General features: G+C 39.2%; 1 protein-coding gene across 4 annotated transcripts in view; it reads right to left on the bottom strand.

Annotated features, from left to right (window-relative positions):
• LOC127435899 (junctophilin-3-like) overlaps positions 1-26,202 on the bottom strand; it is a 40,756-nt gene extending 14,554 nt beyond the window's left edge. For 2 of the 4 annotated variants that reach the window (XR_007896310.1, XM_051689693.1), the window contains exons 1-2: positions 24,817-26,202; positions 8,164-8,971 (exon numbers count right to left, since the gene is read on the bottom strand). Coding sequence is in view for 3 of the 4 variants with exons in the window: in XM_051689693.1 (XP_051545653.1) it covers positions 8,164-8,971; positions 24,817-25,198 (1,190 nt within the window). In the remaining variant the exon portion in view is untranslated. Of the gene's footprint in view, positions 1-8,151; positions 8,972-24,816 lie in introns of all 4 variants that reach the window. The other 2 variants (XM_051689694.1, XM_051689695.1) reach the window with 2 other exon arrangements.
• Between the last annotated feature and the right edge of the window lie 313 nt (positions 26,203-26,515).

Here is a 26,515-nt window from a genome sequence, read left to right as displayed (position 1 = left end):
AAAAGTCCCAGTGCTCCCTATGGCCAGCCCACCCCTGGTCATGTACATTAACACTTTTTCACATGCAAACACTCTCACCCTTCCATAACGCGAACACAGGTCCACTCTCCCTTGTTCCTCCCATCCTGCTTATTGTGCTCAAACACGTGCCAGCACCTCCCACTAGTTCTTTCACTCTATTTCACACACACACACACACACTTTTTTTTTCACACACACTCCAGCCCTGCCTCTCATTCACATTCTCCTCTCTTGACTTTACAGAAAGCTATGAACACTCTCCCTTCCTTTTCAGGATCAATTACACATGCACGACCTACAACTGTTCCATCTTTTTAAGAAAATTTAAATCACTCTAAAATACAACTGTTTTGATGGAAGAAACTTTGACTAACATTGTAAGTGGACTTCATGGAAAAAATACGATGCAACAAAAGTGTAGAATATGGCCACTTTAATAATAAATTATGGAATGTGAGTAATGCCAGAGATGTTCTCAGAAAGAGACAGTGGAGCTATTGAGAAAACAATAAACTAATCTCTAAGGATGGCCCAAATAAGCCGCCCCGTGACCATCAGAGCAAAGCTTTGAGTTGCAGATGACTCACGGTTGCTTCCGGCGTTAGTGCCTCAGTGCAGGTGTAGCAGCTCCTTTGACCCTGCCAAGATAATCAGATTAACTGTTATGTGATATTCTCAGTTGTTTAGATCTTCACTAGTCTATCCTGCATCCTGTTTGTGTGTGTATGCGTGTATGTTTGTCTAATTACCTACTGGACGTGTGTGACCAAGTTCTGCAACGGTATGCATTGTTTAAAGGAATGTTTCGGGTTCAATACAAGTTAGGCTCTTTCGACAGCAGTGTACTTACAATGGAAGTCTATAACTCAAGGCATTGCACAGGGATAAATGTTAAAGAGCCCATATTATGCTATTTTTCGAGTTCATGATTTTATTTTGGGGGACTACTAGAATAGGTTTATATGCTTTAATGTTAAAAAAACACATTATTTTTCTCATACTGTACATTACTTTTCCCCGCTTTTCATACTCTGTCCAAAACGCTCTGATTTACGTCAGCAGAGTCTCTTTAAAGCCCCCATTTCCGAAAAGCCCAGTCTGCTCTGATTGGTCAGCTGGCCTAGTCTGTTGTGATTGGTCAACCGCGTAGAGCATGTGTCGGAAATATAATGCCCCTTACCATAACTGAATTTCAGCTCCCGAGTCTTCCTGAGCAGCTGTAAACACTACTGTAACTATGGTAACAATGGTGTCGGTTTTTGCCGTACCACTTTGAGTCCGATAATGAAAGTTTGGAAGAACAAGCTGATCAACCCGATCCACCTTCGCAAACATGACTTGAGCAGGATGTTTCATAGTGGTAAGTTTAATTTTGTAGCTTTCTTACAAGTACTGTTAATTATTGTGAACCTAACAAAGCTTCAAGTAAAAGACACGTAGTGCATCTAAGTTAGTCATCTTTTGCTGGAATGGGTGGAGCCGAACTTTTTTTGCCCGAGATATGAACGGAGAACAGAGACTTACTCCTGGTTGGACATTACCAGGTGTATTAGAGAGTTAGTGAGCAAGTTAGCCGTGGACTACTGTGAATAGCGGCCATAATATTACAGCTTGTATTTATATAATTATATAAGACTCTTGAGATCGACCATTTTGTTACACAGTTTTAGGTAAAAGCTGGCCCACAACTGAATAGTAAACCCTTACCAAAACAATAACATTATATAGCAAGTTAGCTGAGCATTACCATGGATTGCAGATGTAAAATTACTGTTTGTAAAAATAAATCCATCTCCACACTTGATTAATATTCATGATAGTAAAATCGACAAACCAATCTGCATAATTCTACACAATTGTAGGTAAAAGTGGGCCCGCAGATGATTAGCAAAACTATTTCAACACAATAACATTAGCTATCAGGTTAAAAAAGGCCTACAGCTGTGCACTGGGTGTACACCATAGCTACAACACAAAACTCCGCATTTGAACTCTTGGTAGCAGATAAATCCACAAATAATCAAGCATACGTACAGGTTGTGATCCTGAAGCGCCAGATTGTCCCAACAAAGTGGGAACTGCAACATCTTTCAGGGGTAAGCGACTTAAAAATCCGGCATTGGTTGTGGTTGGACTGCTAAAATAGTGTCTTCTCAACATGGCGACAACACTAACCCAACTCATCCTGGCCTCTGCTATAACTACGTTTGTTTGAGGGCGGGCCAAAGTATCCCTGCATTATGCAAACGTGTTACATAGTGACATAGATACTTTACGGAAGAGATGGCTGGACTACAAACCAGGTGTTTCGTGTAGTTCTTAAGCAGTGTTGTCTGTGGGAGAGAATAACTCCCTTTTGCGTGGACTTTGTGCTTTGTAACTTTGCAGACCTTTTACATGCACAAAGAGCTATGTTACACACTAAAGCAAAGGTAAAATCCCAAAAAAGCATAATAGCGCCTCTTTAAAATATACACAGTTTCAAAAGTATAGCCACAAGACTTGAACCTTACACTTGTTATCATGTGACCAGTGTATTAAATCACTTACTAACCTTGTCTGTGAAAGTTATATTCAATCTTTCAACTCATGTCATGACCATGTAAAGCCAATAACCAAGATAACTTTCACACAATATGCGCAAGGATACCATTGAACCCAGAAAATGACTTGTATTGAATTAACTTTCATTGAACCCGGATAAAATGAATTTAAAGGTGATGTGTGGGATTTCTGTGCCACTTGTGGCACCAATTGAAATTGCGAAAATAATCAGAAGATTTCCCTAATACTCCCAGGATGGAACAGATAGTCCAGCCCCAAACTCATGCCATTGGTTGAGTCAGTTTTGCTGTGTTGGCCGGGCTGGTCTCTATGCTCAAACAAAGCAAAGTTTTGATAGCACCATATAGTTTTCAGGGGAATAAACCTAAGAATAGCTTACTTATATTTGTCTCTGTATATTAAGATGGGGTAGGAGGAAGCATTTAAAAAAAAAAAAAGTGTAAAGATCAAATCAAGTTCAGATTTCGACAAAATTTGTTATTTTATATACTGGTATGTATATTATCAAGTATTATAGCAAGTGTAATAACAGCTAGGCCTGTAAATAAAATAGTTGTTGATTATACCAGGTTGACTCTAGCAAGCCTTTTTTATGTTTTCATGTCGAAACCTCTTTCGAACTATCGCTCCCTTTAGAACACTTAGGCTTCCCTTAAAAATTCTCCATCCTACTCTAAGGGTCACTCAGTGCACCCCTAGGAGTGCTCCATTCTTGGTAAATTATTTTAGGTGTGCTTAAAAATAGAGTGCCCACTCTTTCCACAAAGAAACACTACAGTACAGGTTTATATGTGCTTAAACAAAAACAAATTTAAGATGCTCATATGTACATGTGATCAACGCATGGCCGCGAAACAGAGCCGAACAGACGGACAACCAATGTGTTGACCCAATTGATATAACCTGATTAAACTAAAAACAACATACCAGCCATGACAAGGTAAAGAAATTTATTTTGTTAATTTTGTTTCTATTTCTGTGGAGTGCTGGGTAGCCCTGCCCACAGTAAAATTTTATTGGTCTAAAATCCTGCTCCTCATAACTGTAAATATCAATTAGCTTCTGATTGGCTGTGATTGTATCATGTCACGCAGCAGTTTCGCGTTCAGTGTGAACAGACACATTTCTTGTTGTCTGGTTAAAGGTGCACTCAGTAATACTTTTGTTTTTGTTCATGGACACCTAGTGGCAAGAGCTAATGTTCTCAGTTGCTGATGCCATTGTAGAAATGCACAAGTTGCGGTAAGCCATGATTAATTTATTATAAGAGTGATAGAGTCCATTTTTAGGGGATTATTGGGATAAAGCGAGAAATATTTGGATGATCATATGATCTCAACATGGGAGCACTAATGAACGTGAGTCCACCACTATATGTAGAATAAAGCATCTTCTTCTATGAGACTGTTATGAATAGAGTCTTCATCTCATGTGAGTGGACATCATATTTAACATGTTTTCAACAATAGTACTCATCTACAGTACTGTGCAAAAGTTTTAGGCTCTTGTGAAAAATGTTGCATAGTGAGGATTTCTTCAAAAATAATGACAAATAGTTTTCATTTATCATTTACATTTATGTGTTTGGCAGATGCTTTTATCAAAAGCGACTTACAGTGCACTTATTACAGGGACAATCCACTCAGAGCAACCTGGAGTTAAGTGCCTTGCTCAAGGACACAATGGTGGTGGCTGTGGGGATCAAACCGGCAACCTTCTGCTTACCAGTTCTGTGCTTTAGCCCACTATGCCACCACCACTCCCATTTAATGTCATTAACATTATCATTTAATGTCATACAAAGTCCAGTAAACATAAAAAAAGCTAAATCAATATATGGTGCGACCACATTTGCCTTCAAAACAGCACCAATTCTCCTAGGTACACCTGGACACAGTTTTTCTTGGTTGTTGGCAGATAGGATGTTCAAAGCTTCTTAGAAAATTCACCACATTTCTTCTATATATTTAGGCTGTCTCAATTGCTTCTCTACATGTAATCCCAGACTGACTCGATGTTCAGTGGGGGGCTCTGTGGGGGCCATACCATCTGTTGCAGGGCTCCCTGTTCTTCTATTCTATTCTATTCTATTCTCAAAAGGAATGTTTGGGAGTTGAAAATGTATATTTCATATTGACACACTAAAGCTAAAGATATAAACAACCATCTTAAGACAAATGTTTTTCTGTAGAAAATTACTGAGTGCACCTTTAACACTGTGTAACTCATGTCTCATTGGTTGCTACTAGAACCCTGTGTGTGTCTGTGTCTGCTCTGTGCTGGCAGGGGCAGTGCTAAGCTGTAGAGATAGCATTGCTTAGAATATAATGAGGTCAATGGGATTTGTGGGGTAAGTGATGCTCTTAATATAGCATATGCATACCTATGCATGTTTGTATGTGAGCGCACTCACACACACAACCATATGTAGCTGCCATCAGGCCAGGCGCAAGCACATTAACTCACATACTTGCTCACACACATTTCCCTAACATATACAGTATGTGCAGATCACATGGATAGACATGGCGCATGTCCGCAATATGTGTAAGGCAATAAGGGGTGGGAGTGTGTTTGAGAGAGAGAGCAAAAGAAAGAAAAAAGTAGGCAAATCTGGCTTTGGTCAAATTCAGCCTGCCTGGTCTACTTCCGGCAAGTCGCCAACACTCTTGGAATAATGCGGAAATCTCTGTTGCTCTGTGTCTCTCTCGTTTTTCTCCTTGTTTGTCTTCCTGTGCCCTATCTTTATCACCCTTTTCTTCTGCTGAGCTGTCTTTATGAGTGACCCAAACTACCCAAACTCTAGAGCAGTGATTCCCAACCAGTATTTAAGGCTATTTAAAAGTTTACTCAGTTATTTTTCCAAACAATGCACTTCCGGTCTCACCACAAGGGAAGATAAACACTCTTGAGCCGATGCAAAAATGTTTAATGGTAGATGTCACTTGTCAGTGAATCTGCATAATGTGTCCAATACATGGGTCCTGGAACTCTGGGAAACAACATGCCGACTTCCCGTGTGATCATGTTGATGGAACACTAGAAGAAATACAACAATGAACAATGTTGACGCTGCTGTTTTTTTCAATTAAAGTGACATCTTCTGTAACAACTCATTTTGTGTTCCATAGAAAAAAGTAAGTAACACAGTTTGGAACAAGATAACTGTGATTAAATGGTGACAAAATTTAAATTGATGGGAGAACTATCCCTTTTAATGAACTGATTTCTGCTTAGGTACTTCAAGGTTCAAGAATGATCTAGAGCATGTCTACGAATTAGGTAACCAAACTGGACATACAGACAAGATGGTTTCACATTTCATTCTTCCATTTTTCAATATGCATTCAATATTTAGCCAAATTGTATTCATCTAATAAACACAAACAAACATAACACACACTAGGGCTGCACAAATAATCGAAAAACTAATCGCGATTACGATTATGGCTGCCACAATTATGTAATCGTGAAAACTGACGATTACAGCGTTCAATTTAAGTCTGCTCCTGTTTCGTCAATGGTTTCTATTTACAATGTGTTTTTGCAGGGGTTGAGTATTCTAACCAATCACTAACATGATGTCCGTTGAGCAATGAAATGGCAATAGCCAATCAGAGCCTATTAAATTAGACCCCGTCCTATCAGTAATGACAACTGATCCTAATGCACAAGTTTTAAACCATCTGAATGCCCAGATGCATGCTGTATGTTCCACCTCTGTTCACAGTGGCACACGAAAATTAATACTGAAGAAACATCACCTGACACTTGAAAAGAAGCTGTAGAATAAGAGCGAAAAGCACTTTGGAATTATTTTGGATTCATTGCATATTGCACCGCTCGCTTTGAACGTAGATGTTAAATACACTGCAAATGAGCAACACGACAAAACTAAAATGCTCCCGTTCTAATCAAGGCATAGATGCGGTGTAAATAATTGATTTATTATGCTGATTAGACAGCTTTGTTTTTAATGAGAGCATTCGTGAGAGTGCAGAACTTTGTGCGGAGCATCATTGAGCTTGCGTCGAAATGCAGGTCTCAAACAGTATAAACCTGCAGTGAGTGACAGCAGTCATTGTAATGCGAGAGTTTGTCACGTTGATCGATTTCTGTGTACAATTTATTAAAAATGTAATAACAGTTTTGTTTTGTCATGTTAATAAGTAGGCCAATGTGAATGTGATTTGTACAAAATAGCAATAAATTAATTTAGCTTAACTGTTCTAAGTTTGTTTTGGAAGTGTAGCCAACATAAAGAATATGGCATGAATAACATATTTCAGGAATCGCCATCATTATCATCGCGTCTGCTCTAATAAGACCCATTTGCCAAGCAGCTGGTATTAGTAGATTTAACATTTTCACGAACTACACAAATTCCAATGGCAAATGACTGTTTTTAATTTCCAAAGTGCAACCACTGAGGCCCAAAATTATCTAACGATGATCTTACATAATTTAATAATTTAAGCAGTAATTTAGCAATAATTTTATTTATTATATACCATAGATATCCATTTAAAATCATTTTTATTTGGCCTAACATTAACAAACATTATTACAATATTTAATGCTTAAAAGATGCTTAAAAGAAACTGGAGCGCAGCTCATATCCACCATTGAAATCTGCTACACTGAAGAACCGCACGGTTGCTTACTTTGTGATGTCATGGTAATTTAATATTTTAATCGACATTAATAATCGCGATTACAATATCAAGGGCACACACTCACTAACAGCATCAGACAATTTATGACTATGGCATTCCACACGTCCATGTTATTGATTGTGCCACTGTTGCTCTGCATCAATACAGACATCAGTTAGCTTGCTGATACACCCAGAATCTACAGGACTCTCATTAAGTGAATCTGGACTTATCTATTCTCTCTACACTATGACCAACACAAATCATTCACATTTCCTTAGCAACCACACAACATAGCAGCACCAGCAAGGCCTTTTTAACAAGTCCCAAGCAACTGCTAGAAATATGGCCCTGTGTTTGGCTAATCAATAAAGAAAGAGCAAGAGGAACAGGGAGGAAAGATGTTGTTAAATGACACACTAGTCATTAAACGGATAGTTCACCCAAATATGAGTCAAGTCATTTTTATTTGTACAGTGCTTTTCACAATACACACTGTTTCAAAGTAGCTTTTTGGAAAATCTTTTTGTAATGTCTGTAATGTCTAAAAGTCTCCATTGAGCAGTTTCCTTGGGGGAAAAAAACATCATTGAAAGTCATGCCTAAAATTTGTTGTCTTTAGGCCACTAGTGAGCAAGCCAAAGGCAACTGTGGCATGACTCAAACCTCATGTTGTTTCAAACCTGTATGACTTTCTTTCATGGAGCAAACAAGGAGATGCAGAATATTAAACTCACTCACCATTCACCATCATTCCCTTCATGTTCCATGGAAGAAAGTCATATGGGTCATTTAAAACATTAAAACATTTGGAATCTCTTAAGCTTGTTTTTCTGTTTACCACAAAATGAATGAAAAAGCTTTGCAAGAGGAACATGACCTTGACCCCAATACTTTCTCAATGGAGTACCTTGAGTCTTACCTTGACAGCGCAATTTCTGACTTCTGCTTCGCAATGTCAGCGGCCTTGTCCGCCACTTCTACCACCCTGTCCACTTTCTCACGGATCTTGCTGGCACGTAGAGGTATGAGGTTCTTGCGTTTACCACTGACAAGCACGTTCTGTTTGTACTTGCCCTCTTCCTTGGTGCCGTCAGGAAAGGTGGTGCATCCGTACCCATGCCTTTTGTTGCCCAACCATTCACCCTGGTACTGCAGTCCGTCGGAACGGCGGCTCACCCCACAGCCAGTCCTCTTGTCATTCTTCCATTCACCGGCGTAACTCTCGGTGGTAGTGGCATCCACGTCATCATCCCCCACCGGTGACTCCCCTTCACCATCTCCCAGGCTGATGGTCGAGTTGATGTCGGATGCGGCTGAACTGACGGTGCTCATGCCAGCCTCACTACGGAAGGAGCTCTGCTTGCTGCGCTGGCTGGCTAAAGAGCTCTTGGACTCCGATTTTCGCAACTTGAGGCCACTCAGGAGTGAGCGGCGGAACAGGCCCTTCTTTTTGTTTTTCAATAGCTCAGCCTCACTGTGGGCCATCAACACAAAGCCTCCACGGGACACTGCTGGGCTGCCCGCTGCTAGGACACCTCCGCTCCCCACGCCGGCTACAGGCGCCCGATCGCCAGTCAGCAGCGCTGTGCCGTTACTGTGCTCGGAGCGTAAAGAGTTTATGGAGGTACGCAGAGGTGAATGGATGATGGCTGCCATGCCGTATGGAACACTCTGCCGTACACCATAGCCGTGACGCATACCGCCCATCCATTGGCCGTGGTATGTACCTACAATAAAAAGTAAAAAAAAAATTTTTTAAAAAAGAGAGAGAGACAATAATTTAGGAACCATGAATCAACAATATACTTGAGAATGAAGATTGCTGTTTCGTGCAAGATTTTGCTGAACTGCAGCAGATGCAAGCTGTAAAACCCAGGGTTCCCCTGCTGAGTCTGCTGCCCTCATGTTTCTTTAGAGTTTGGAGAGTTGCCTCATGTTTTCAGCTCTGGTACTCTTCACAGTTGCTTTGTGACAATGTTGTGAAAAGCACCATATAGAGAAAAATGGACTGAAAAGGCTTGGACATGCTTATTAGTAGCAGTGGTAACAGAGGCGAATTTTGATCTTCTTTAATGCTTTATGGGTGACCAGACAAAGTTCCTACAAACCCATTACCATGATAGCCTAAGGTCACGTACACACTAACACACTTTAAGCGGAAAATGCTTACCATTTCCTAACGTCATCATTTTCCAAACTATGCAGTACTAGAGAGCGTTTTCAAAAGTTGCCATTTTTAGTGGAGGAAAACGCTGTTCCAGTGTGGATGAGAGCCGTAAACATAGCAAAATCAGTGCATTTTCAGCTGAAAATGGGTTAGGGTGGATGTGGCCTAAGTATCACACTTTCTCCAGAGTATCCCTGATCCTAAACCACCTTTATGGTTTTGTACTGAAATTCAAAATATTTCTATCAAAAGTCCAAAGGGATCTTTTGGACCTAAAGTGATCTATAGTAAGGTCACTGAACAAGTAGGTTAAAATATCTCAACCTCAAGATATCCGTTTGATTTGATAAAACAGGTGGTTTCACTGGTTTAAAAACGAATTTGTTTAAGAATCAAAGAACAGTCAAACAGTCCAAAAAAGACAACAACAATGTAGCTAGAATCATTGGAGGTTTTGAAAGGATAATTGCCTTTTTACCTGCCTTGAAACTATAAACTTAAAGACTAGAGAGGTCATGCAATTCACATCTCGATAATATGTTTTTGCCTTTTGAGTAACTGTAAATGTAAATGTAGTAAGCATTAATCTAGGCACAAACAGTAATAATCCATGTGAGCTCAATAAAATGCTTGCTTGCATTGCTTTGGTGCACTTTAACAGCTTAATAGGAAGAAATAATTAAATGTTCAAAAAACAAAGCGAAATGGACAAGAAACATAGTGGAAGAGGCGTCTCAGACTTCAGAATAGCTTCAGTATAGCTTTACGTCTGTCTGTTTGTGCTGTTTTTCAACTGATTTTCTATATGAACATGCGCAAAGTAGGGCAACGTGTTTTAGATGCCCTGTCAAGTTAGAAGAATTTAAACTTTTAACAATGTGTCTCTAGACACCTGCATTCTCTTCCAGTTTAATGCAACATTTTTAATCTGAAGTTAGACACTAAAAGCACACTACAATACAACTCTAGGTACACTTTTGTGATGACTTGTAGCATTGCCATCAACATGGTCAACATCATTAATAGCAAGCACAGTAATTGCCATAAAACACAGGAAGTGCCATAATGGCAGTAGTACTTGAAGTGCTTTTGGCAGCCATGATCTCCAGACCTGGCTCCATTACTTCTCTTATTGTGATGGGGTCCCAGGGGACCGAGTGTTCATCTCATCTATCTTCATGTCCATGAGGTATCACAATGTCATCAGCTTAAACGCCAGCCGTGTTATTTATTGGTGAGTGTGCCAGCAAAATAATGGAATGTTGCATTCTGTAAAATTCCCTGGCAGCCTGATCTTTCTGCCAGCAGTCTAGATGGATCACCATTTTGGATCTTTTATTGAGCGACATGGCTGACCAATAACCATAAAGTTCTTGCAGGCAATAAGAATAGCGCTGATGGGGCCCTAATCTGAAACTGGTGTCACTAGAAGAAAAAGTGAATTTTAATACCTACAGCTGTTCCATCATTACTGTTTCACTGTGCAGTAATGGTTTACTTATAGTTGTCTCTATTAAGCTGGGATCAGAGAAAGTATTTTAATACTGGAAAAACTTACAGATTTGGAATTTGTTTGCAATGTCACTGCAAGGTAGGCTAGCAATATCTGCTTGTGAGCTACAAATGGACATAGCTTGGGAATGTTATGATTCCATATTGAGATGAGCTTTTAATTTAAACTTCTTGTTTGTGTCTTTATCTAGGCTTTCTGCTCTCACACTTACTACGATGTCCAGTAGCAGAATGCCTCTCTCCGTGGTGCTGAAATCTGGGACAGCTCTCTCTTTCTCTCTCTCTCTCAGAGACAAGTTGAATGGTTTTTGCTCACCTAGCAAGGGTCTTATAGACTGGCACACTCATATTCGTGATCCACCTGATTTGTCCTGTACTCTTTCCCGCTCTATGAGATCACATCTGATGTAACCACTATCCGTACATGCTGATGATTCATCCTGGCCAATATTCTAGAACATGCTGGCACTATTACTGTGGAAGCCACACACACACAGAGCTCACTGTGCTACTTCCGTTATCTTACCATATCTCCCACCTTATATTCCTTCTCGCCCTCTTTTCTTCTCCCTCATCCCATTTGTCTTTACATTATCAGCTTTTTCTTCCTGTTAGCTACATGCATACACATTCAGCCGTACGAACGCCCCCATTCTCTCTGCCTGTATTGATTGATCTCTGTGGGTTGACATGTCAGTGAGGGTTGCTGGATGGCTCTATGGGGCTGGTACTGTGTATGGTGGATTTTCCCAGCCCCCCACTTCAATATACGTACTCTCCTGGCTCGCAAACAGCCTTGCCATCTGTCCGTCTGTCTATCTGTCTATCTATCTGTCTGTTCCTCCTGTTGAATATTTATCCATCCAACATGTTGAATTATCTATCTGTCCGTCCATCCATCCATCCATCCATCCATCCATAATGTGCTAATCAATCAGTATTTGAGAAGTCATCAGTGTAATTTTTTCCCTAAGATACAACACAACACAGTTAGTTTCTCCACAGGGAATATGGAGACTTTGTCTTCCAAGGGTATTATTATATTTCACAGGGTTTTTAATAGTGAATTAAGACTGGATTATGGATTAATTTTATCAAGAGAATGATACTTGTAGACGGAAAATGTGTTTGAAAGAGAGAACGCAAGTGCTGCTTTTAGAGTAAGAACATATACTGACATACCGTCACAGGCCTGTAATATTGTCATTCTGATGTTGCGCTCTACGGAGAGGCCAACAGTTGGTCAACATCTGGCTGATTCTTGCTTCATATTGTCATGCAGCAGCTGTGTGATATGTAGATCAAATATAGGCAAAAACTGATGGGATTAGCTCTGAAAATTCCCATACACACGACACAAAGTAAGAGAAGAGGACTCAGCTCGCACCTCACAGACAAATCACATTGTAGTTCTCACACACACACACACACACACACACAATTTTTCTTTCACTATCTGCTACATACATATGCTCAGGGGGTTCACAGAGATATTGCTTTGATGGTTGTGTGTGTGTGTGTGCAAAGTTGAAAGACTACATATTATGTGCAGAATTGATATTCTTGTATCAAAATTCTGGCAATATGGTCAAAGGTTGAAAACTTCTATCTATCTATCTTGAAGAACATGAAACATTTGCAGCCTGTTTTACTAATATAATCTAATTTCAATGAGGAGAAAAAGTTGGGTATGATTTGAACTTATCCATTCCTGTGTAAGATGCTAAAAAACATGCTGAAATGGTAAAATAATAAAATAAAATAAAATAAAAAAAATTTGAAAAACAGAGTAAACAGACACAAAAGCATGGTTGGTGTGAAAAGTCATAACTCAATTTTTTGATAATAATACCTTATATAACATTATTGTAGCTACAATCTACAAGAGTTCACGATTTAAATAATACATTTTATATTTCACAATCATGAATCTCTGCACACTCACTGTATAGCAAATTTTTTTGTTGATAACCCTTAGACTCTACTGAAAAAACAAGGACAAATCTAATAGGTAGTTAAATGGATTATAAAATGAGAGAGAATATTTGATTATGTTGCATTGGCAGGCCCTGCAGAATAAAGGCTGTCTGACAGTGATGTAAAACTGCTGACATCTCTAGTGTTCTGATTGATGGGCACAGCGTTCGCACTGACACGAGACTTCTGAATCTGGCAGTCTAAGGACAAGTTCTGCCCACTGGCTGAAATGAACTGTTTTGAGCACTATGTCTTCCTGTTTGAAGTATGTGGAGAGGTAACTTGTCCTTGATTAGCCTTTAGGCCACAGACACAGTCCCAAGTAACAGCAACTGAAATTGAACCCTGTTCATATATTCTTACTAAGATGAGCAAGAAATACAAGATTGATAACACTTTACATTATAGTGTCCATGCTGCACATATAAAAAGTAATATTTTATTACAAACATATTTTTATAGTAACAATACATACTGGGGTTCAAAAGTCTGAATCCACATGTTTGGCAGACATGGGATAATGGTAATCAGTACAAAGATTCAGAAATGCTGGCCATAACTTTGAATCAGAATTATTTATTCAGTTTTACAGAAAATCAGCTGTAATGTCTGTAACGTCTCAAAAACATGAAAAACCAACCATTCCGGAGAAAAAAAAATCTGACTTTCTATAGCTTGGCATTATCTTCACAGTTTAGCCCTTTAAAGCATCTTATGTGCTTCAGTGGAAGCAAGGAAATCTGACCATTTGTACAAAGGAGTTAACATGGTCAGTGTCACAAATTTGCAGATTCAATTAATGACTTAGAAATCTTAAATATTTCTTATTCATTTTAAGTCATTATGTTTCTTTGTTATATATATATATATATATATATATATATATATATATTAAATTCTAAAACATTGTTTATTTCTAGGTTTAAATAAAATTTTGAATTCTTTAAGTTCCAGGGTCAGAAATTAACAGGGGCTTAGGGCAAAATGCCACTGATGCCACCAAAATATTGAGAATTTAAGGTAATCAATTGATTAAGTATTTCCCATAAAATGATGGCACCGTATATTTTGTGTTTGGTTATTAAAAAAAAAGACCTATAAAAAGGTACAAAATGCCCCTGAAAATCAAATCCAGGAGGCAAATTTTGCCCCTTAATGTAAAAGTTCATTTCTGATGCTGGCAGCTTCACAAAATAATTAAATTAAAAGTATATTACAGTATTACACTGAGAAAACATGCAATGTAATGTAAAAAGTAACAAAAATTCCTTGAAACAAAGAGAGGTGTCCTCTATGTTTTATGCAAACACCACAGAGTACCAAATGCCACTATTTGCTTGCAGATAATCACTAGGAAGCCACATGTTACACTAGATTGTTTTTGTGTGCACAAGTGAGATGCAAAACTTTTACAAAATGCTGTTTGCAAACTATTTTTTCTCTCATCGATCCATAACTGAAATTATTTTTCACTGTAATGAAATGGGAACAACCAGGGAAGAAATAAACAGCTTGTACAGCACCTGTTTATAAAAAATAAAATAAAATAAAAAAGTGGAAATTTGGTAGGCCTACCAAAATTGACCTTTTTTGATTTCTCACTAAACAAAGTCTGTCCACCTCTGACATTTATACAGTAGTTTATTATCGGTTGAAACAAATTGTTAAAGTGTCCCTTGTGTACATCTCCCCAGCGAGGTCAGACAGGGGAGCGAAGTGAAATCTCTTGAGGTACAAACACACGCAACCCAACGGTCCTTTGATAATTCTTCAGGTAATCATAGGAACTTCTCATTAAAAGAGATGGCTAAATAGTTGTATTAAATAAACAGTGTGACAGACAGACCTAATGAAGAAAATTAGTTGTTAGATTATCATTGTGAATTCTTCTCTTGTATTACTATGATATCGTGGGAAAGCTCCTCTCGGGGAGAGAAAGAGAGAACAGTCACGACACTGGTGTGCTGCTGGCGCTCTCCGTGGTTCTGAAGATTAGAGTGGGAGTATTTGCTGCCTGTTTCAGTTGGGTTTTATATCCTCCTGAGAATCAGCAATTCATTTTTGTTCACTATAGTGGACATCAGTTTTTTGTTAAACTCTATGATACCACTGTTTGAAGTCTATGTTGTATCTTGAAAAGGGCATCCTGGCCTTTGCTTTCATACAAAATATTGTAATACAGTTGAAGTCAGAAGTTTACATACACTTAGGTTGAAGTCATTAAACAATTTTTTTAACCATTCCACAGATTTCATATTAGCAAACTATAGTTTTGGCAAGTCGTTTAGGACATCTACTTTGTGCATGACACGAGTAATTTTTCAAACAACTGTTAAACAAGTAGACAAGTATCTATATCCACAGTAAAATGAGTCCTATATCGACATAACCTGAAAGGCTGCTCAGCAAGGAAGAAGCCACTGCTCTAAAACTGCCATAAAAAAGCTACAGTTTGCAAGTGCACATGGGGACAAAGATCTTGCTTTTTAAAGAAATGTCCTCTGGTCTGATGAAACAAAAACTGAACTGTTTGGCCATAATGACCATCGTTATGTTTGGAGGAAAAAGGGTGAGGCTTGCAAGCCGAAGAACACCATCCCACCCGTGAAGCATGAGGGTGGCAGCATCATGTTCTGGGGGTGCTTTTCTGCAGGAGAGACTGGTGCACTTCTCAAAATAGATGGCATCATGAGGAAGGAAAATTATGTGAATATATTGAAGCAACATCTCAAGACATCAGCCAGGAAGTTAAAGCTTGGTCACAAATGGGTCTTCCAAATGGACAATGACACCAAGCATACCTCCAAAGTTGTGGCAAAATGGCTTAAGTACAACAAAGTCAAGGTACTGGAGTAGCCATCACAAAGCCCTGACCTCAATCCAATAGAAAATTTGTGGGCAGAACTGAAAAAGCATGTGCGAGCAAGGAGGCCTACAAACCTGACTCAGTTTCACCAGTTCTGTCTGGAGGAATGGGCCAAAATTCCAGACAACTTATTGTGAGAAGCTTATGGAAGGCTACCCAAAACTTTTGACCCAAGTCAAACAATTTAAAGGCAATGCTACCAAATACTAACTAAAGTGTATGTAAACTTCTGACTCACTGGGAATGTGATGAAAGAAATAAAAGTTGAAATAAACAATTCTCTCTACTATTATTCTGACATTTCACATTCTTAAAATAAAGTAGTGATCCTAACTGACCTAAGACAGGGAATGTTTTCTACGATTAAATGTCAGGGATTGTGAAAAACTGAGTTTAAATGTATTTGGCTAAGGTGTATGTAAACTCTTGACTTCAACTGTACAGGTGCATCTCAATAAATTAGAATGTCGTGGAAAAGTTCATTTATTTCAGTAATTTTACTCAAATTGTGAAACTCGTGTATTAAATAAATTCAATGCACACAGACTGAAGTAGTTTAAGTCTTTGGTTCTTTTAATTGTGATGATTTTGGCTCACATTTAACAAAAACCCACCAATTCACTATCTCAAAAAATTAGAATATGGTGACATGCCAATCAGCTAATCAACTCAAAACACCTGCAAAAGTTTCCTGAGCCTTCAAAATGGTCTCTCAGTTTGGTTCACTAGGCTACACAATCATGGGGAAGACTGCTGATCTGACAGTTGTCCAGAAGACAATCATTGACACCCTTCACAAGGAGGGTAAGCCACAAACATTCATTGCCAAAGAAGCTGGCTGTTCACAGAGTGCTGTATCCAAGCATGTTAACAGAAAGTTGAGTGGAAGGAAAAAGTGTGGAAGAAAAAGATGCACAACCAACCGAGAGAACCGCAGCCTTATGAGAATTGTCAAGCAAAATCGATTCAAGAATTTGGGTGAACTTCACAAGGAATGGACTGAGGCTGGGGTCAAGGCATCAAGAGCCACCACACACAGACGTGTCAAGGAATTTGGCTACAGTTGTTGTATTCCTCTTGTTAAGCCACTCCTGAACCACAGACAATGTCAGAGGCGTCTTACCTGAGCTAAGGAAAAGAAGAACTGGACTGTTGCCCAGTGTTCCAAAGTCCTCTTTTCAGATGAGAGCAGGTTTTGTTTTCATTTGGAAACCAAGGTCCTAGAGTCTGGAGGAAGGGTGGAGAAGCTCATAGCCCAAGTTGCTTGAAGTCCAGTGTTAAGTTTCCACAGTCTGTGATGATTTGGGGTGCAATGTCGTCTGCTGGTGTTGGTCCATTGTGTTTTTTGAAAACCAAAGTCACTGCACCCGTTTACCAAGAAATTTTGGAGCACTTCATGCTTCCTTCTGCTGACCAGCTTTTTAAAGATGCTGATTTCATTTTCCAGCAGGATTTGGCACCTGCCCACACTGCCAAAAGCACCAAAAGTTGGTTAAATGACCATGGTGTTGGTGTGCTTGACTGGCCAGCAAACTCACCAGACCTGAACCCCATAGAGAATCTATGGGGTATTGTCAAGAGGACAATGAGAAACAAGAGACCAAAAAATGCAGATGAGCTGAAGGCCACTGTCAAAGAAACCTGGGCTTCCATACCACCTCAGCAGTGCCACAAACTGATCACCTCCATGCCACGCCGAATTGAGGCAGTAATTAAAGCAAAAGGAGCCCCTACCAAGTATTGAGTACATATACAGTAAATTAACATACTTTCCAGAAGGCCAACAATTCACTAAAAGTGTTTTTTTATTGGTCTTATGATGTATTCTAATTTTTTGAGATAGTGAATTGGTGGGTTTTTGTTAACTGTGAGCCAAAATCATCACAATTAAAAGAACCAAAGACTTAAACTACTTCAGTCTGTGTGCACTGAATTTATTTAACACACGAGTTTCACAATTTGAGTTGAATTACTGAAATAAATGAACTTTTCCACGACATTCTAATTTATTGAGATGCACCTGTATATCGAATGATATAATAAATTTGTTAATATAATAAATTATAATATAAATCTTTGTAATTTGATAATCTAAATGGCAAAGTTCTCAGAAGATTAATTGGTAACACTAAGGTTGTATGTGTTTACACTAGTTAACTTTATTGGTTAACATGAACTAACAATGAACAATAATCTTACAGCATTTATAAATAGTTGTTAATGTTAATTTCAACATATAATAATATTGTTTTACATTTAAATTTGTATATGTTAACATTAGTTAATGAATTATTTTGAATAAATAAAAAGTATTTTATTAAATAAACATTTAAGTATTTTGATAAATAAACATTTACCAAGATTTATGAATGTTGTAAAAAAATCACTGTTCATTGTTAGTTCATGATCCCAAATGCATTATCTAATGTAAACTAATAGAACCTTATTGTAAAGTGTTGCCTGTTAATTTGTTTAGATATCAAATAAGATATTCCAGATTTCTTGCTCTGTGTACTTAACAAGTCTGTTTGAACAAACCAAGAGTGAATACACAATGAAGAGAGTGAGCACTCTCTGGGGACTCAGATGTTAATATTAATCAGAAGAACTGAATCACTGTACAGCCATGAAAATGGAGCACTTAAAATTAAAACGCAAAAACTGAAAATCTTGTCTCAGATTTTGTTAGAGCTGTCTTTGGTTTGCTATCTTACTGTATGGCGTGCATATGCACACAGCAGTAGCCTTCTATGTGCCTGGGACGTCTCACATGGGTCACATTGTTATGTGATTAGTGGTCCTGTATTGGCTTTCTATGAGTCCAGCAACCCACATGTCAAAACGAATTCGCTTGCGTTTCTGCCGGAGGCTCATGAGATGCATTGTGCAACTGCGTGAGGCACACAGAACGGAAACGGTTAATGCGGAAAGATCAAAGACACAGAAACATCACAGGACAGATTTAATCACATGCCTTCCCCCAGGCTGAATTTATAATCGTTTCTTTAACACTGCACACTGATCTGTATTGAGGTTGAATACATCTTGTTTTTCCCTTTTTAACTGACATTGTTCTGAGGCTGTATCACAATCAGCGATTTATCCGTCTAAACAAATGACAGTATTCGTGGCTCTGTTGGCCTAAATATCCTACATACAATACTAAGTAGAATTCATGCCAGGAAAAGGCAGTCTCCCACAAAGCAAGTAGAGAGTGTTTGGATCGGCTCTTCCATGAATTATTAATCTCTGTCTTTTTCACCAAGTCAGCAATTGCACCTCAGAGTAATTGTTGCGTGTGTGTGTCTGTGTGAGATTGGGGGGAAGAGAGGGACAGGCTTTCAGAGAGTACACATCTGTTGTCCATGCTTATTGCTTGTGGCCCTAAATCCAGGACAGTGCATTTCCTAGCTTTATAAAAATGAGACCAGTGTTTGTAGCCATATATGTTTAGACAAAGGTACATCTCTCATTCATAATCTATGGTAAGATAAAATAATAACTAATGGTGTTCTTACCAGCCTGATCTCATAAAAATAATTTGACTGTGGTGACATTTTTGCAAAATGACATTACATGGTTCATTAGACGTATCGCGGCAGATGCGAGGTGAAATGTCCACTGTGTGGTGCTAAAAGAGAGTTAAATATTCTCCAAAACAGCTTTAAGGTTAATGCTCTGTCAAGTTTAAATAATCAAAACCTACCTTCCTACCCCAACCCTTAAACATAAACGATAGTGTAATAAAAGCAAATGTGACATCAAAAACGCAATTGCTGAAGCAACCATGTAATTTTGTGGCAGTGGCATGCACAGACCTCAGTAGGGGCAGTATTCTACGAAAGACGTATTGAATTTCTGTCTCGACTAACCGCTCTCGATGTGACCACTCTCATTATAATTAATAAAGATGTATACACTGCAAGAGTACTATGTCGGAAATGCAGTAGCAATCGAGTATTTTATTATTATTTTTATTATTATTAACTTACACTACAATTCTGAACATAGAGTGGACTTTTTATCTGACCTGTTACTTGTCTAAGGCAACGGCACTTTGATAATCCCGAGGGTGAATCTCCAACAAAATTTTTGCACCCTTGAAAGGCACTGCGTAAAGGGGAAAATGTCCCCCTTTTTCTGCACGACCAAAAGGGCACCTTTAGATTTGAACACACTTTAGACTGCCCCCCTTCTTTGCACGCCACTGTTTTGTGGTGCTTCTATTACACTATGTTCTTACATTCTTAACACCACATTGCAAGTGCAACGCTCTATCAGTTGAGCTACTGCGAAACTTGATCACAATCAAATAAGCTTGCAAATGTAGTTGGTTATGTAATGCAAATGATAAAATGTATCGCCTTTACAAGTCATGCACTGTAGTGAGGAGCAGGGTGAAAAGTGTTTATGAACTAATAATCTGAAATTTTACTTGTGATTTGTGTAAAAATGAACTGAATATAAGTTATTTTAGCGCCTTTAGTGTTTATTTGATCCGAAAACGAGCCACATAAAAATCATTTAGCAAAAAATGTAGGTATATTATAGTAACGTGATTCAGTGAGTCCAGATTGGTTCTAACCTAATGTAAATCATTTATTGGCCAGTCATCATAGCTTTGGAACTAATAGCTTGTTAGTTGCCTCGCATGGCTGGCCATGTGAGTCCAGGGGTGATATTAGTCATTAATCTTACAGTTTATACAGAATCTTTGTTTAAACCCTACCCTTAACACTTACTTAGTTTAATCATTTTAAACCATGACTTGCACTATACATAAGTAATATTGGCATTATATTCATGATGTTAGCCAGAGGGGAACTGGCCCGCACAGTGAGTCTGGTTTCTCCCTAGGTTTTTTTTGTCCATTAACCAACATCTTATGGAGTTTTGTGTTCCTTGCTACAGTCACCTTTGGCTTGCTGACCAGGGTTATAAATAAAATTATTATTTAATTATTTTTAAACACAATTCACAATCGTATTTATTCAAACTACACAATGATGACTCTAAGACATTATAGATATTACAGTTTCATTTTCTGTTAATGCATGATCTTCTGTAAAGCTGCTTTGAAACAAAATGCGCTATACAAATAAAAATGACTTGACTTGACTTGACTTAAACCCAAATCACTCTGTAAGCCTACATAGACTTGTAGACTGTTATCCGGTTAAGGGGATTTCAGTTTGACTTTTTTTTGCACTTTTATATAGGTGATGTCTCTCAAAAGTGGAATATTCCTCATTTTAGGATTAAAAATCAGGGGCGGTACTAGGATGCGATCTTTGGGGTCCTTTTGACCTTTAGGGTGGGCAATAGGTTCTCTTTTCATCCCTCTGAGGGGCAGTGCCCCCCCTTAGATCCGGCCATGATTATAAACATCAAAATCATCGAGATGATCGACGGAGTCTGTTACTACATGTCTAATACTTTTATTTCGATTTGCTTTTGGGTTGAGTAGAATGCCACTTTTCAGAGGCCAAATTTATCAGCATTTGAAAACAAGTCTTAGTCATATAAGGTTGCTGAGAATTGCTATATATTTAAGCCACATGGACATGATGCCATTGCTAGTCTTGGGTATAATAGAGCTCCACATTGATGTATACAAGTACTAAACTCTCTGAATTCTGAATAATCATTAGAGCTAAAGTCAGATCCGCTGTAAAACCAAATATGTATCATCCCTAGTATGATGCCATTCTCTGTATAAACATAATCCCTTTGGGGCTGACAGAGGGGTAAAACATGCCATGGCATGGATTGCATACAAGGATAAATTCAAAGCAAGCCAAAATATGGCAGTTTATAATTAAATCAAATGCTATTTTTATATTAATTTATCAAAAAACTATTTTTTTTTTTTTACTATGAAAGTCTCTTCTTCATCAAAAGCCGAAAGAAACTTAACCTCTTCATACCTGTCCTCAGTGTGGTGGGGGAATTCAGGTCATAATGTAAACAGATGTTTTAGCATGTGTCAGCTGTAGTGTACTCAGCCATGGTGCTGAGAGCTGATAATGCCACTGTAACATCTCTTTGACCTATACACCACCTCCTCTATTTTCTCTCCCTTCTCTGGCTCTTTTTTCTTTCAATCTCCATCTTCTCTGACTGCTTACTGTGGTTGTGATTAAGTGGCCCAGATTAGTACCAATGTAAGTAAACACCATTAGGGAGTCAGCCAGCCAATCAGAGTGGGGAGCACTGAGTCTCCAGTGACATGCTGACCTGCTGCCAGAGTCTGTGTGCGTTACCACGGAAACTTGCAGTAAAGACACACAGGCAACACTTCCATAGTGCAGGGAGATTGAGAGAATGAAACAAAGAGGAGAGAGGTTATGCTACTCCACAAATAAATGATCTGTTGATATAGGTATGCCTCATTTACCAGAACTCACACTGACATCAACTTACAGGGATAGTTCAACCAAAAAAAGTACATTCTTGCATCATTTCCTTACCCTCATGTTTTAAAAAACCCATATGACTTTCATTCATTGTGTAACTCAGTCAAAGTGAATGGTGACTGATGCTAACATTCTGACCAACATCTCCTTTTGTGTGTCATGAAAGAAATTCATACAGGTTTGGAACAAAATGAAGGTGAGTAAATTATAACAGAATTTTAATCACTGGGTGAAATATCCCTTTAAGTATGTTTCCTCACATCTTAACTTTCAGCTACATTTAGGTCTTGTATGAGGAGACAAGAATCAATATATAAGTAAATCATAGCACTGTACCACTATACGCACACCAACTCTAACATTACCTCCCATCATTTAGTAAAATTGCAGCTTTACTAGCAAAGGCACCAAGGCCAACTTTGTTTTCAAAATGCATGTTTGTCCAGAGATAGTCACCTGAGCTGAATTGAATGCCTGATGTCTGTACATTATTGCATATTAAATCTTTTTAATCTGCAATATTGTACAGAAGCTCAGCTCAGTTGACTATTTTTGGACAAGCATGCAATTACGTTGACAACCGTGATTTTTAATGAATAATCACTGGCGGAGAGCAGTTTACTTTACTAAAAGAGGTTTAGTATAACCAATGACTCCATGGCCTCTGTCTGGAAGCCATTCTTTCTCTTGGACATCTAGAGTGAGGTGATTGCATCTGTGTTATGTCAAGTTACACTACAGTTGTGCTTGTTTCAAGTAAATGAGCTTCTGGTCTAAATGTTACTTTCATGGCCATTGGTCTCTGTCACTTATATGGCCTTCACATCGGCTTCCACCAGAGGTAAGTTATCAGACAGAATTTCTTGACTCTTGTTTTGGCAGTACACTGGTACACTGAAAACCATTTGTTACAGCTCAAATGGGGTGTTCCGGTATTTTGTCAAGGGCTTTTGCAAGACTTGCAGGTTGACTGGAATCTCTCATTGTTTCTCTTACTGCCTCACTGTCTTCCTCTTGCTCTCTAGATTTTCGATTGGCCTTAATTTGAGCCTCCAGATTTATATCCTCTGCAGCTTCTAGAGAATGGAGGAAATAGCATGTCAAAATGATGAGGGTAAGAGGAAGGATGTAAAAAAAATATATATATATATACATATTGGAGGCTACAAGTCAGAAAGTGATGGGTGGTGAACAAATTTAAATTACAAGGTATTCTATAAGTTTCTTATTTTATTTTCTATCTCTGCAGTCAGACTTATCTCACTGGCCACATAAACACTACAAAGTTTCGAGAGTGATAACTACATTTAAATGCGGGAGTGAATCCCCTAAATTTTCTATTCATGTGTGTAAGAAATACAGGAGTTACCCACAATTGTGATGATTGACGTGATAACCATAAAAACTCTGCAGTGTCTCGCACCTGGGAACAAGAAACATGAATGCCACCAGTTTAACCCATTTGTGTATGCTATTTTTGAGCAAAGAGATCATCCACCAGAGATTAATTATCATCTGGCAATGCTTAGTTGGCTGCCGTCAACAGAATTGCTGTGTTTTGTTTATGTGCGGCAAGAAGGTGCTGTTAAACAGAGTGCATGCTTTCTCTGGACTGTGATATACAGGTTACCCGAGACCGCAGGGCTGATGAGAGAAACTACAGTGAAGAGAGACTGGAATGTGTGAGTGAAGATACACACACCTCTGTTTGTGTGATTTGCACCACGCATCTCACATGCGCTATTGATCACGTCATTAACCACTAGTTGTTCTGTTCTGTTCTTTTCTGTAAACACTATGTGGAATTTATAAAAAATGTGGTTGTCAATACCTAAATCTTTCAGGAGTTAATTTCAGTTGTAGACTGTGGTTATCACTCCAGCAAATTACCGAACTGTGTGTGTACAGAACAGGATTAAGCACTAAAAGGTGGACAACCGTATTTAGCTGCAGTGTGCATGTGGCAACTGTGAATTTGGCAACAGTAGGTTGAATGTTCTGCTTCTGAAATTGGTCTGTGCTTTCGAAATTCTAATCACTGCACCCCCCCAACCCTCGGTGACCGAAGCTGTAAGTGTCACTGAACATAAGGGCACATCTGAGCTCCATTTTCCAGGTGAAATGTCCACCAAATGGTGCCAAAAGCGTAAATTGTAAATGTAAATTATGTAATACAGTCAACAAGAATGGATATTTTATTAACTCTGCCCCCTAACCCAAACCCCAAACTTAAACCTAGCCGTCAGAGTAAAAAAAATAATATTTTTGAATGAAAATGCAACCTCTGAATCGCATTCACCACTGTTTATGTGGTTCAATTACTAGTCAATAGTGCCTAGCCTTCAGTAGTGCTACAGGGAAAGGTGATCATGTTTGAATTTATCCAAAAAAGTTTGATGGGGGATGGTGCTTGTCAGTAGTTCAGCAGAATGGGGATGATATCAGGATACCTGAACTTTTGGTCGATTTCCTTTTGTGGTCATGTTTCTGCTGTAAAAATGTTTGCATGAAGATGATGGCCCACATGCCAGCCATCATATGACCTATAAAGTGCTTAAATAACTTAACTGAAAGACTTGAAACTAATTTGAACTCAAACACTCCAGCCAATCAAGTTAGACATTAGACACTTACCTCCATCAGAATATGTCTCCGTTCCATATCCATCCTGTAGGCCGTTGTTCCATGTACCCTCGTACTTGCTGCTGGTTCCTGTGCTCTCCCGCACACCGTAGCGTCCCTTAAATCCATGTGTCCACTCACCCTTATAAACCCACTTGCCCTTGTTCTCAACTCCGATGCCATGACGCTTGCCTTGCGCCCATGTCCCCTGATAGGTGTTCCCACTGGGCCAGGTATAGATGCCCACCACCTCAAAACCGTGGCTCCAGGAGCCTGCATACTCGCCTTGGCCCTTGGGTCCTGTGCAGATTCCATGGCCATGGGCCTTTCCCTCTTCCCACCCTCCACAGTATGATCCCCCATCATCAAAATTGAACCTGCCTCCAGTGGACATGCATGAAATAGGTTTTGGCAAATACCTCAAACCTCAAAAAGAAAAGAAAAGCAACTAAGAACCAAACAAAATCAGGCTTGAAAACGAAGCCAGGGTTTTGGTGGAAAACACTCCCTTTAAAGGTGGTAAAAAACTATGAAAAAAGTACAAAGAAAAAAAAGAAAAGAAAAAAAGCGCCCTCCTGGGGAGTAGTCCCCTCCTGTCAGACCAGGCAGGAGTAGCTTGAAGCTTCTCAGACCATCCTTCTCCAGGAGTGGAGCTTGTTATTCATGAGTTGCTCTTCTGTGGCTGCTTCTCAGTGCTGAAAGTGGGCCCACGCTAGCCATGCGCCTTGCTCTACCGATACCAACGCAGCAACAATTCTCTCTGTTCCAGCGCTTCGGCCCACTCCTCCTTCCTGCCTCCACACAGGCCCCCTGTGCCAGCACACACCTACCCTGACTCCCACTGTACCTCTCTGGGGGTTTGAGCTGTTTCACTTCCCCTCCCAGTTGCTGAGAACACCAGGCTCCACCTAGAAACCTGTGAATCTTCAGAGCATTTACAAACACATCCCTTTTCCAAGGAGCTTGCTCTGTGTTTTGCCAAATCCCCCTGACATGCTGATGCCACACAGGAAGATAGAGTGCAAGAGCAACAAGAAAAAAGAGAGTGGTGGATTCTGCGAGGTTCAGTCTCCGTCAGCTAGCGTCAATGCAGTCTCTATCCACACACAATCACATGCATAAATATGCACGCTCTCGCCAGCACAGGCTGAGTGCACAGCTTGATCGCAAACAACCTGATGTGATTAATTCCTTATCTGGGCACTGTTTTACCATTCTCTTTCCTCTGCTGTCTTTACGTCTGTATTAAAATCCAGTGTTCCAGTTTGCCTGCAGATGTGAAAACCAGATTCATTGTTCCTAATTTATCTTCTTCTATACTTCCTTGACTCCAGAATGTTGTCTGAATGATTTTCATACGTCACTGACTGTCTTTTTCTCTGCCGTCATCTTATTCTTCCATATGCTTGGATTTCTCTCTCTCTCTCTTACGCTGGTGTCTCTCAAATCTGCTCATTAGAGATGGACTGTTCCAACATAGCCAACTCCCCCTATCCCTTGCTCGCTTTCTCTCTCCCATCATTTAAAGAGACATGCACTGTGTTAATACACATTGCTCTATCTCCCTCTCTATATACACCTCAGGAAGAAAAGATTGCTTTTCCTAATTTCCCGGCTTAATCTTCCCCCTACCCTCCCTCTAAATCTCCATTGCTCTGCCCTCATAGAATTATTATAGCATTTGTCAGTTATTGAAATGGGCTGAGATGGT

This window comes from Myxocyprinus asiaticus, chromosome 46, assembly GCF_019703515.2.
Source record: "Myxocyprinus asiaticus isolate MX2 ecotype Aquarium Trade chromosome 46, UBuf_Myxa_2, whole genome shotgun sequence".
NCBI lineage: Eukaryota > Metazoa > Chordata > Actinopteri > Cypriniformes > Catostomidae > Myxocyprinus > Myxocyprinus asiaticus.
This window is presented reverse-complemented; position numbering and strand designations above follow the sequence as displayed.